This window comes from Asterias rubens, chromosome 10 (assembly GCF_902459465.1).
Source record: "Asterias rubens chromosome 10, eAstRub1.3, whole genome shotgun sequence".
Taxonomy (NCBI): domain Eukaryota; kingdom Metazoa; phylum Echinodermata; class Asteroidea; order Forcipulatida; family Asteriidae; genus Asterias; species Asterias rubens.
Genome location: NC_047071.1, coordinates 3,534,828 through 3,548,325, shown reverse-complemented (window position 1 = coordinate 3,548,325; position 13,498 = coordinate 3,534,828). Strand labels below are relative to the sequence as shown.

General features: G+C 37.6%; 1 protein-coding gene and 2 long non-coding RNA genes across 3 annotated transcripts; all 3 read right to left on the bottom strand.

The window, feature by feature from the left end:
• Positions 1-255: 255 nt before the first annotated feature.
• On the bottom strand, positions 256-7,623 carry LOC117295549 (MAM and LDL-receptor class A domain-containing protein 1-like). Its single transcript, XM_033778246.1, has 13 exons — positions 7,602-7,623; positions 6,924-7,073; positions 6,132-6,323; positions 5,745-5,885; positions 5,260-5,396; positions 4,707-4,788; positions 3,902-4,063; positions 3,235-3,497; positions 2,760-2,841; positions 2,341-2,457; positions 1,732-1,863; positions 1,337-1,453; positions 256-564 (listed from the first exon to the last, which is right to left on the bottom strand). Exons 1-13 carry the CDS (start codon positions 7,621-7,623, stop codon positions 278-280), a joined length of 1,884 nt encoding a protein of 627 aa, XP_033634137.1. The 3' UTR covers positions 256-277.
• A 2,998-nt stretch (positions 7,624-10,621) lies between these two features.
• LOC117295394 lies at positions 10,622-11,224 on the bottom strand. The gene is made up of 3 exons (XR_004519684.1): positions 11,083-11,224; positions 10,844-10,928; positions 10,622-10,707 (listed from the first exon to the last, which is right to left on the bottom strand). It is a non-coding gene; the product is annotated as an uncharacterized LOC117295394 (long non-coding RNA).
• Positions 11,225-12,004: 780 nt separating this feature from the next.
• LOC117295530 lies at positions 12,005-13,223 on the bottom strand. Its single transcript, XR_004519688.1, has 3 exons — positions 13,189-13,223; positions 12,395-12,473; positions 12,005-12,077 (listed from the first exon to the last, which is right to left on the bottom strand). It is a non-coding gene; the product is annotated as an uncharacterized LOC117295530 (long non-coding RNA).
• Positions 13,224-13,498: the final 275 nt, after the last annotated feature.

The following is a 13,498-nucleotide window of genomic DNA, read 5'->3' as shown; positions in this document are numbered from 1 at the left end:
TTTTTTTAGTTAGACCAATAGTGTTTTTTGTATAAATTTAACGTGCGCAAGTTTTTAATAAACAGTTTTTTTTAAATTTGTACATGGTACTTGAGTGTTGAAAAACTTTGACCTAAAACCATTCTCTTATAAACCAATATCAATCTCACTAGGAATCGTTCAGTCGTTGTTTTTAAACAATGTTTCTCGAGTCTTCTTAGTTGGCAGTGTAAATAAAAAGCACATTTATTTTAAAAGAAAATATGAGACCATAATTATAACTCATTAGATTTTAATGTTAATGATTAATATTTTCATCTGAGTTCGAGTCAAGGACCTCCATTTCAAATCCTCCATTCATGTCAGATTTTGAGCTTTTCTTTTCCGGAGTTTCAGAGTCATGTTTGTCTGTCTCTCCCACAAAATCATCTCTATCATCACCATCTACACGTTCATCACAAAATGAGAAATGACATATAATGACCAGTAGAGCTACCGATAGGCCGAGAAGAAATCCTCCCACGTAGGTTCCAACTAGGACTTTCTCTGTGTAGGGTGTTATACCTGACTCCACATCAGACTTGTCTATAGACAGAACAAGAAAACAAACAAACAAACAATCTATGGTGACTAAAAGTTACTTAATAGATTGGCAACGGTCGTGGGTTCGAATCCAACCCGAGTATGCCTGTGATGTTTGTTCACAGAACTCGGGAAAGTACTGAATATACAGTGCGAACACACATTTGGTGCAGGGTAAAACCAAACCAAGAGTAAAAACTGATTTGTTTCATAATGATACCAGTGATCACGTTTGGACACAACATGACAAGCGTTTTCGATAATTGTTTCTTTCCTGTTGAAACCAAAACAACTGATAACAAAAGTAATCATTATTGCTCTATGTTTGTGTAACTGGTTATCAATGTCCAAGTGTGCGATTATATTTCAAGTATCATTGAGAGATAATGACTTGTACATTATGACTTTTATAGGTATTTGAGTGCTGATTTTATCATTCTGTACAACCATGCATTTGCAAATTGGAAGTCCTTTCTTCAGCCATTTTGAATCAGCTTGTGGCAATCCACTGTAGCTTCATGCTGCTGCACAATGAAGGCATAATAATGCAACTTTTCACTCTCAGTTAGTTTCAGTGCCTGTTTGTGGCGTGAGCTGATGATCTAAATGTTTCGGCAGTGAGTTTCAAAATTGGCTGACGTTAACGTAACTGACCCATTAACTGAATGTTGGTTTTGTGTAGTAGATTAAGAGGTAGACTCAAGCTGCTCTTTATGTACAAGTCATGTTGCAATTTCTTATGACGAAGGAGTAGGCAACTTGTTTACATACATACCTCTAATACACTGTCCATCAATGGAGTCGATGTAACCATAATTACATATACAAGTAAATCCATTGTCATTCTGTAGACATGTCTCATTATCACGAGTACAAGGATGGTTTGAACAACCTAGAAGACAAAAGGAAAACAAATTATGTTAGGTCTTCCTTTAAGTTTTATGTCTCTGTACAGTCTGTTATGTAAAAATGTTTATTATGTCTTAATTTAATTTGTGTATAGTATTTTTTGTAGCTGCTGGGCACCTTTTAAAAATAGTGTTTTGATGAGAAATAAGTCAATTAATGATCGAACTACATAATTTTGTGATGTTTATCTGATTAAAGTTCTTTAAATCTTCAACAAGAGAACAAGATGTATGTTTTTTTGTTTGCTTTTCGTGAACTTACCTTCGATGCATCTTCCTTTAAATTCCATGTACCCTGGCTTGCACACACACTCATATCCAGGGGACTTATCTTGGCAAAGTCTCAATGGATCGTAACTGCAGAGTGAGGGGTCGAGGTTGCACTCGTCGATATCTAAAAATTGGGAAAAATTAGAAGATGATCAGTTTTTACGGCGATTGAATCGTGTACTCTTTGAAGTTTACTCTTAAAACTCTCGGGTTTGACCCATTCCCGGTTCAAGGCCTGACTCATTTCTGGGTCAGGTTGACCCGGAAAGTGCTAAAAAGATTCCGCGTCAGTTTGACCCATTTATTGGTCATTTTCATGAAGACTGGGTCACACTGACCCCTTGCTCAGGCCCCATGGTACCCATATATTTGGGTAAATTTTTACCCGGAAGTGCTTGGAGTGTGTCAAGCTTAAGGCTTTGTCTTGAACATGGCTGTTGTTTTGACTCCTGTAACAACGATCAAGAATGCACAGAGGCATTAATGCCGTGGGAAGCATTAAAACCTCGTCTGTGGATATTGGCCGGGCATTTGGTGCAGCGTGATCGACCCCCCCCCCAAAAAAAAGGGAACGATACCGGTCGCGTTGGTCATCACTTACTGGTGCTACAGTCGAGTCCGTCGTATCCTTTAGCACACCCGCATTGGAAGTCGTCTTGTGACGTCTGGGTACACGACCCACCATTCAGACAAGGAAAACTTCGGCAAAAGTCCACTCCTATGCAAAAAAATATCGATAAAATGATGGCAGCTTTTAAAACAATAGTAAGAATCACTCTCTACAAGTTGCAGACTGAATATCCCTCTTACCGACTGAACTATAGTAATCTTTCGATATCTTGATTTTTCTATTGAAAATAGTAATATTAACACAAAAACATATTCTTTACTCAACAAAGTAGCTGTTCAAAGCCGTCTTTGGTAAATTGGTTCGAAACGGCCACACATAAACGGAACAAAGTCTGACATAGAATGGTTCAACAATCACACTATCCAAGCAGAATACATGATAAATCTTACCCATGCATTGACTGTGCTGAAACTCAATATCATCTAAGGCTATATCGCCCTCAGGTCCTGTCGCTGTTGCTTCAAATATAATCTAGTCGAAAATAAAGCAAAGTAGTTTAACAAAGTAAACATAGATGCCCATTTTTTTTCATCTCTGTGGAGACATCTTTTGTTCTTTCCCTTGTCCTTTTGTGAAGAACCTCCCATAGACTTTGTACACACAATTCCTTGGTTTCCCTTTTTTGTTTTGTTCTCGGTTTCCGTAAGGTGTGGACATGAAATCAGCTTGACCGAAATGAAATGTACACCTTTGAGGGGTGTCAACATTTACAGCAGTCTTAAAAATGTGTTCCTTTTTTATTTGATGAACAAATCAGGGGCATAAACTCATGGCCCCCTTGTTATGCAGGGGAAGGCAAGTGCCAGCATCTACCCCTCCAACTAACCATCCCCAATTCCAAAATGGTCCCCGTTTTATACTTACTCGATATCTTCCCGATACAGTAGATAAATCCACGTCATATGAAATCCAGTCATCTGCGTTTGTTAATGTGATAGACTCCATCAAGTCAACCGACTGGGTTGAGTTTATTCTTACAGTGAGAGATCCAAGATTAGCCCCTAGTGCATGGTAGTACAACCTGAGGGTACATGGTGTTTGATCACTCCATTTGTAATATTCAACACTCTGTAATGATGCTATCGATGTAGCAGACATCTCACTTGACTTTATGTATAAGTAACCACCTATAAACAAAATGGTAGACAATGACTTATCGAGATGATACTTATTGGGTGTTTTGTTTTTACAATATTACACAAAAACTTTCCTTCTACGATAAGTCAAGAAGGACGTTGCAGGTTCAGGATCGTCTATTGGAGTTTGGGGTCAGGAGCAAAACCCATAGTGTTCTTTGCTATTCGTGGACCTATTACTGTCATGATGTTTAGCATCGTGGCAGACCCTTTGTCCATCGTTTATATGCCCAGACTGTTATAATTCGCTTGATGGAACCAGTTATAGTTTACAATCATACAATGAAGAAAAGTAAATTGAGAAAGGTACTCGATTCCCTTTCTGGTTTATAGAGAATTCAAGTGACGTAAACACCTAATGAAATATTAAGCAGTTTGAAAACAAAGTATCATACCGTCTGCCGTGCCTAGTGTGTGATCTACCGACGGACCTGTCCCAGATGTGGGCGTGGCACCAACCCCCCTCGACCAGAAGTTATCATCACTCACTTCAATGAGTCCACAGTCATCTGTGAGGGATGTACCGGCTTCCTCGCAATCATACATTGATGGAAGAGCTGAATTTAAGCACAACAAACACAACTATACATTGGGATTTTTTTTTTTAAAGTTGCAATGAAAAGTCACAGCGCAGATAAAATCTCTTCACTCCTCCTAAAGGCCCGGTCACACAGGCCCAGATAACGAGAACGAAAACGATAACGATAAAAATGCACGCCCTCGATTGGTTGAATGAGCGTGGGCGTATTCTGCGTGGAGCAATTCAACCAATCGCGAGCGTGCATTTTTATCGTTATCGTTTTCGTTCTCGTTATCGTTATCGGGGCCTGTGTGACCGGGCCTTAACACTCCTTCAATGCTACATTAGCACCTTAGTGCGGCCATTTTGTTTTCTACAAACGCAGATCAACTGCAGCCAAACCGAGGTTGTGAGTCACATTTTGTGGCATGCTGTGGGTCAGTATTCAGTATTGCTATTTCACAATGAAATAGGACAATATTTTATTATGAGCATTGTTTATATTACGTTTTATTTTAAAATTGATCGTCTCTTAATTACTGTCGATGCCTACAATTTGATGGAGTTACACTTGAACCGCCATTGGTAATGCCTATAGTTCTTGGAAAAGAAAACACTTTGTGCAAGCAATTTCATGTGAGGATCGTTTTTCGTTTAAAAGGGGAAGTATTGTATCCTACCTCCTGAGCGTAGGACAATGTTATCCAGTGCAACATAGGGTCTGTCTACTGCACCAGGGGTCATTGTACTTTCAAACACAATCTGTGAAAGACAGTTACATACAGCATAAAACATTGTGTTATTCATATCTGACATTAGTCTCCCATTGTCTGAAAACAGCGCCATATTTTAGGCCAATACGAAGGGCTGTGCCGTTCTTTTTCTCAGGGATGCACTTCTGCCAATAAAAAAACTTAGCAGTTCCTTTTATACAAGCCCCCCTTTCTTTTCGTCACTCTTGTTATGCGATTAATTTCATCAAATAATCTGAGGTGGCGGTACAAAAAGAAACACATGTGTAATTGAAAAATAATTTTTAAAACACTGAAATAAGCATGTTACTCACTGTTTAACTTTTAATCTCAAAATGCCAGATTGCAAATTGGGGCGGGGGGGGGGGGCACGTACATCAATTAGTTACGTCACTGTATGAGAAGCATATTTTGTTTAGTATATTAATTGATTCCAGGGCTTAACTCCCATGCCAACCACAGCTAACGACCTGAAACAAACCTGGTAAGACAGTGGTGGGTGAAACTCCAAGAAGCGTACATTAATCCATTGCTCAGTTTCAGGGAAATTGTCTTCAGTCGACCACAAGGAAATACGCTCTTTATTTTCCATCAGCAGTTTAATACTTAGAATGCAATCTAAGGGGAAAAACCACAATATAGTAATTGAATTATTTATCAATTTTCTCAATTAAAACAAGTCAAACAATTAATTAGCAAGACAATGTGTTTTATCATTGTAGTATTCAATAGTATTCAAATGTTACACTTTTGAATTAACTACTACTTTTTTATTAGGTATTTAATATGTGAATAAATCACGTAGCAGCATACTTCCTCTTCTGTTGTCAAGGACATGACACTTCTAAGTGTAAAATGGTATATAAGTACGAACAGCGCCAAATTTCATGGAGCTGCTTTATGCTTAAACTTCGATTTTGTCGAATTCTAACTATTATACCATTCTACATTGTCTCTAGTACTTACCTTTTGGTTCACCACGTATGTAATAGTCCACATCCAACAACGCTACTGTTGTGACGTCAGTCCGGCTATGCATCATAGGAGCCAATAGGCTGGTCTTACCCATCGCTGTTTGGCTGTTCAAACGAGATATAGCATAAGCACCTACAAAAAGAACAAGCTCTGTGATTGGTCCAGTAGTTTGAATAATACTGTTCTCGCTCGCTGCATAGTCAACACATGTCCAGCATTGATGACTTTTAGATCGATGTCTTCACATGGATGATTTTTAATTGTATTTTCCAAACATCTTTAAGAGTAAACATCAAAGGTGTTCCTATTTTGCCGTTTTTGAAAAAAAACTACTCAGAAATTAAAGTAGTTTTTATCACAAAGTCTGTTTAAACTTACCTAAAAATGGTCCTTCTTCTTGTGTTAAAGCGTTCCAAACAATACTCCCTGGTTCCCAGTTTGCAGCATCGTTGGTCTCTAACTCCCAGTTACACATAAATGGAACTGGTGGACCAATAGGAGCATCAGGTTGGAAGTCACATTCAAATCCAGTAGCATTGGTTTCTGAAGCACGTGCTCGTAGATTAGGATCTGTGTAATCGACAACAAAATGATTGAACACTTATTTTGCAAGTTTGATTATTTCTTTTCCGTCTGAAATTTATTGTTCCATGTTTGCCCAAAACACTCGGTTTTTTTTTCTGTTTCAAACATTTCGTTTTCTGTCTGTCCCAAACACAGACATCTTGGTTGTCCCAAGACTGCCTGTGCTTACACGATATACATTGTGGGGTAATTTGTAGGTAGGAACTTAACTTGTTGGGTGTTTTGGCTTTGTGGGGTGCATCTCACTGTTTTTAACAAGAAAGATTAAAGAACAGGGATCGTATAGACAACACCTGGGGAAAGCACAATATCGCTCTATGTTGTTCCGGTTGGGCCACAAACACTCGGTTCTTGTTCAAATTTAAAACATTTTTCGCTATTTTATTTCCTGTCCACGCTATTTCACAAAAGGCCTTGGTTGTTTGTGCATACTGAAAGGGATGGTTAGGAATCATAATCATTGTCGCGACTCTTAAATGACTGATGCTTTATACCCCAAAACATCAAATATTAATTTGCAAGAGCCAAATTTTAGATTATCAATCATTTCCATCGAAAATACGGCAGGCACAAACGCCATCTTACCTACACCCATCTGTCGCTGAAGAAACTTCATCAAGACACGGTTTGGATCAGCATGGTCCATCTCACATGATGTACCCTCGTCTACGTCACAAGAATACGGAAGAAAATGGTCCTCTATAAAGCGTGTCACTCCGCTGGATGCTGAACTTCCTAATCAAAGAAACAAGAGCATCTTAAAGAGGCTCACACCAAGCCGGGAGGGGTGGGGAAACTATTCTTGCTACCCCCTGTTCCACCCAATAAGATTGGTTTGGTTTGGTTTATTAAAAAGCCACCCCAATGTGTTGCCCCCGCTTGACACCCAAAATGATACTTTCTATAGTTACTGTCCCAATCACCACAGCTCTGCATTCTGCTCATAGACCTTTAACCTTCCTATAGTTAAACCTGATTATGGTCAAGTATAAATTAGAACTTTGCATTTCATTTGAAATTATGGTTTAAATGGTTTCTGAAAAATGGACTGTAATCTGTACCATAAATCTCCAAAAAGACTGAGTATATATATTTGTTTTTAGCATGTAAATTGTTCAGAAAGATCGCAATGCAAAGGAAACGAGACAATTTTGTTGAACAAAAATATTGAAGTATCACAATTCTAGTGAGTGGGCGTTTTCACTATAAATGTGTTTAGTGTTAAGTTATTATTACAATATGGAACGAGGTAATTTAACTTACCAGTCATAGCCGAGACCAACATTATTCCAATTAGCCATTTGCCTAACACTTCCATTTTACGTTTTGGTTCTCATCGAAACAGAAACAGAAATTGGTATTCTTGCTGTTGTAAACCAAATCACTGCATAATGAGATTGATCTCAACAAAGATCAAAATACAGCGCGGTTTGTGGATTGAATGATTATGTTTCGTTAATCATTATCAATATTAACCACAGATAAAAAACAATAATGGTTCTGTTTATTTGTAGAACAGTTATGATATACATGTCAGATATTTCACCAGGATTGTAACACACAACGAATGTTGGTGTAAAACATGTAGCCGGTCACCCCCTTACCAAACCTTCTATTTCATAAAGCTGTTAAGCAGAAAATACTGCTTGGCAAATTTCTTTGCTAAGCAAAAGTTTATCGAGGCACCGGTTACAATGATTTAAATGTAATGTAATTTTTGCTGGTAACCTATTTCTGTTAAGCAATACTTTTCTGCGCTTAGCAAGTCTTTGTGCTTTACAGGCTTTATGAAATTGATCCCTGGTTGATAGCGGAGATCATGACGGAGTTAAGTTGTAGCATACTTCGTGGTAACCTGGTTGTTATATCAATTTATGACCCGTTCTCCTAGGAACCAGTGGACATTGTTTGCTCATTTTACTTTAAGTATAACAGATCATTATTTTGTTGAAACAACAGACAATGGCCTTGTATGTATGATTACTGCAGATATTCCAGTCCTGTGTATTCATGATTTGGAAACATGATTAGTTTTGAGTCTTATGAAAGGGTAATTTATAAAGGCCTATAGTTACTTTGATTGCAAACTCATAATTCTGGTAGAGCAGACCATCGAAAAACGTGTTCTAATAATTCCACCTGCAGGCATTTTCAACACATCCTTATTCGCCTTCCAAGGTGTCAATGTCATTTAACAGAATATAGAAACACACAAAGAACTGTTTCATAAAATCATTTGCTGCATGCTTTAATTAACAGAATCAGGTTCGATATAAAAATAAACAAATTCACATAAAATAAAAACGTACTTGTTGTATTTTTCTTAAAAAGTTTTATTACACAAAAACGATTCAATAAGTACTAATTATTTACCACCATCTCCTCGGGAGAATTTTTGAAAGCTCCGCACTAGAGGGCAGCAGACTTACCAGGCAAGGGTGCACAACTCCTATAGCAAACAATGGTAAATGCTTAACATTCAAAAATACTCAAAAAATATTTAGAAGTCTCTCAGTCTCTTGAAAATTAAATCAGATACATTGTCATACAACTAAACTTCAGATTTCTTCTCATTTTTTGGTAGGTCAGCATTTTGGAATTTTTGCTAATTACCCTAGAAGAAACACTCCCAAAACCTCATGCACACCGCTTGTTATCATAGGGGAACTCGTGTCCAGTACGTCCTGTTCCAGAACAGTTTGGTTTATGCTGGCATTGTGTTATGAGAAACAAAATACAGTTTGGCTAAATCTAAATACAAAATCAAAAACACGCAAAACACAAGGTATTTGCTGTCAGTGACCGTCACTCATGCTTCTCCTATTAGTAAGTTGTTGACATTACCTGGTGGAGAGTGCCCTCTCTTGGTGATTGGCAGATAGTCTAAATTTAACAATTGGGGTCCACTATAATGAGGTATCGTAGACACGCATACAAAATTGTCAGAGCTTTAACTTGTTGATTACTGAAAAATTGAAAAGCCTCTGAAAACTTCCTCAATTTTAGGTGAATGAAGACAATTCTCAAATTCTTGTAAGACTTGGAACTTTACACTTTGGACGTGAACCTTCCAAGATGACATAGGCCTGTTTGGGGGCTTAGTGTTGGGTGCATATATAAACTTAGAATTACTGAGAGTAAATGAAAATAAATTGCCTAAAACTGTGGTAATTTCTGCAGGCGGAAATAAAATGGAGATAAAGTTTTGTAAAGTTACTGTGAACGTTAAATAGTCTGAGAGTTATAATAAATCAGCTGAAACTACAACAATGCAACTTTTCTTAAATAAAAATCACCCAAGCATGATTTTATCAATAAAAGTTTAATATTGTGATATATTATGGTAGGAAAGGAAAACAGTAAACGGTGGCAACCAAAGTGCTCATTATATAATTGCATACCCCTGAGGTTTGGATCTGTGTTATTATACAATTCATGACACAAAATGATCTGCAAGTATATAGTTATCATGAAAGTTTCAGCCCAAAATTGCCAAGGATTCATGGGGGAAAAAACTGAGTGAGTTGTTTTTTATTCTTATGGGTTCTACTCTTACATATAATACATTAAGGACAACCTTCTGTCTTTTGTACAAGGCGACTTAAATTGGAGTTTGTACAAAGCTTCAAGGAACGAGACCATTGCAGCAAATTACATTGACAACATTTAGAGTAAACTTTAGTTTAAACTTGTCGGTGTTTATCGTCGGCTCCATCGCTAACATACCCTGTGTTCGTCATCGAAACACGTGTATTTTGTTTGTCATCTTCGTCACCATGTGATTTATTGGAGTTGTTATGGCAGCCACAACACATCAAATAGAGGGTGACTAGTATGATGATACCTGCTGCTACAGCCGCTGATACGATGGCTACAACAATCATCGTAGAGAGGGGTTCTTTTATTGGCTCTGTATCATTAGAGAATAAACAAGAAGAATACAATACATCGAAAGCATTGGTAAAGACACAATGGTAAAGTTGCAAGTTATTCATTCCATGTACCTTCAGTTTTGGTTTACTCATAGTCAAGATGAAATGGGGATAATGGTTAATATCCAATCCACGTTTTGGAATGTTCATCGACAGCGAATAACAAATAATATCATTCACTTATAGAATGAACCAAATCACTCACAATCAGTTTTTTTAACAATTGATGTTGTAGCAAATTGATTCTTGATAAAATGGCTTAAAAATTTCCATTAATTATTTAAAAATGGCTTATTTTTTTATAAAATCAAATTATACGATACCTCCTTCACAGTTTGGTTGAAGATAGCCAGGAATACAGTCACATTGGAAGTCCTTGTCAATCGAACTGCAGGTGCCACCATTCAGACAAGGATAACTTGAGCATGGGTCAATTTCTGAAATGATATGGCAAAGTCCAGGCTATAATATTACAATATGTATATTTTCTTGCTAACGTTAATAGTTCTTTAATGAATGTGACGCTTTATCTATGAAACAACCATTAAGACAGTATACAACTTAAGTACTAACCTATACAATTGTCTCCAACAAAGCTGACGTCATCAATAGCGATATCACCAAGGTTACCATCACCTCGTACACCCTCAAAGGTAATCTGAAAGAGAGTATGGGGGTTTATTTGAAATGAGGAATCAGTTAAACCATCTTCATGGGGAATGAACATGTGGCCACATTTGGTTTGCGAACTTACATTGACATGTTCCTTGATGCCAAGCTTCAATTCATGTATATATAATATTCAGTAGTACCTTAAATTCTCCTGAGACATCTTTCAAGTCGATTTCATATTTCTTCCATTCATCTTCACTGACCAAAGCTACTGCATAAATGTCATCCTCAATAAGAACGTTTAGTTCTCCAAGATGATCACCGTAAGCATGATAGTAGAACTCTAGTTGACATGTACCTCCTGATGCCTTACGTAACTCTAGACTACTAAGCATCGCCTTCTTTTCCTCTTCACGGCGTGTTGCTTCGATAAAGAGATAGTGACCTGAAGATGAAAGACGCAAGAATGATGAAAGATCAGCTGACAATTGCGAAGAAAGTGGCACTGCCTTTCAGTCTCCTTATGTTCATTACTCCCCATCACAATAATATTGAACAAACTACATATCGAATGAAACGAGCGTTCGAATGAAAGAATGTTTAAAGGCAGTGGAAACTTTTGGTAATTGTCAAAGACTAGCCTTCACAGTTGGTGTGTCTCAACATATGCATAAAATAACTAACCTGTGAAAATTTAAGCTCAATCGGTCATTGAAGTTGCGAGATAATAATGAAAGAAAAAAGCACCCTTGTCACACAAAGTTGTGTGCGTTTAGATGGTTGATTTCGAGACCTCAATTTCTAAATCTGAGGTCTCGAAATCAAATTCGTGGAAAATTACTTCTTTCTCGAAAACTATGGCACTTCAGAGGGAGCCGTTTCTCACAATGTTTTATACCATCAACCTCTCCCCATTACTCGTCACCAAGAAAGGTTTTATGCTAATAATTATTTTGAGTAATTACCAATAGTGTCCACTACCTTTAAGACATAATTATTGCCTAAAGAGTAATTATTTGTTTCCTACCATTTTCCCCATCGCCGAGAGTGTGATCAAATACAGGACCAGTGTCTAGAGTGGGCGTTTCTCCAAACTGTCTTGTCCAATCAAAATCATCAGATCCATTGCGTAATTGATCAAAAATGCAGAAATCACCATAGATACTGTTCTCGAAATCACATGTAGGTAAACTCTCTGATAAGAATAAAATAATAGACATTATGTAATTATTATATAACGATGGTCTGACACAAAAACCACTTACTTTCTTTATCATGGAAGCCTATGGAAATGCAAAGCTAACTGCACACAAAACAATTTGGTTACAAATAGGTGCATCATTCATATAATAATGTTTTCGGCTTGCTAAGTCATGTTGATTCGCTAAAGACTGCACACCCAAGCATAAAGCAAGGATCCGAACCCTTTTTGTACTGCTGAAGCTTTTGAAGTGGAGCTGAAATAAATACATAAATAAAGACAATGTTGTGTTTCAATTTCTAGAAACTTACTTTGGGTCTGAAGAGCAACATCGTCAAGAGCAACATACACATCAGATCCCATGCCTTCCACACTGGTCTCAAAGGCAATCTATTCATGTGATTATAACATAAAAGAACATCATGAAAGTTAATAACTGCATTTTCAGGACGATACTATACTTCGTGACACGGTTATTTGCCTGCTTAAAACAGTATGATCGATACGGGCACCAGGGACACACGACGAATATCATCTTGTTCAATAAGGCAATCTCTGAAGCACACTAACTTGAATTGTTTCAGAGGGCCTGCCAGCTATAATATGCCTTATTTACTTCTTTTGTGCCTCAGAGCCTTGTAGCAAACCTTTGATCAAGACACAATATAAAAGTTGACGGATTGAATGATTGATTTGATTGATTTGATTGATTTGATTGATTGATTTGATTGACTATTGATCAATTGATTCAGAAGAGATACACCTCTACAATGTTTATACCAAACTGTCATGTATCGTAACCATCATGACAGATCAATCAGTCTAAGGGCCTTGTCACACTTGGCAATGTTTGCACGAGGCAACTTGAAGGCAACCAACTGCACTGCCTGCTACAGTGACACTACAGGGTAGACAGGAGGGTAGCAAATGAGTAACTTTTCAAAACAATGTCTTATCGATCCTCAAGAAAAATATGTGAACATTGGAATGTGCATGGATTTTCTTCTTGGAGATTGCCTGGAACTGGTTGCCTGTAAATTGCATCGTGTGTGCACATGGCCCAAAGTTAACACGGAAGAAATGAAAGCAAGGTTTCGTGATTTACCTGAAACATTCCGGTATAATAAACTATAACCTTAGCTGACAACCACGGGTCTGTCTTCGCTAAGGCAACCCCACCCTCGGGAGTTCTCCATAGTAGAATCCTTGGTTTATTTCTATCTTCATGAACCAGGTATACAGTCAGATTGGCTTGGGTGGAGCCGATATGATACCAAAATGACAATCCAGTTGTAGGGAACTCTAAACTTCCTTTGAGTAGTGGTGTATAAAGTCGTGCAACGTTACCACCAAGGCCTCTTGTAGTGGCGTAGAAATCATCTAATGAGAATATCAAGAAGTTGAGCGCAGTGTAT

Bases quoted from the DNA above. Each gene is read 5' to 3' on its own strand.
- LOC117295549 (XM_033778246.1), bottom strand. From the start codon at position 7,623: ATGTTGGTCTCGGCTATGACTG. The intron at 5,397-5,744 runs GTAAGTACTAGA...TTTTCCCCTTAG, and splicing joins CATACGTGGTGAACCAAAAG to ATTGCATTCTAAGTATTAAA. The intron at 2,458-2,759 runs GTAAGATTTATC...TTTTTTGCATAG, and splicing joins TCAGCACAGTCAATGCATGG to GAGTGGACTTTTGCCGAAGT.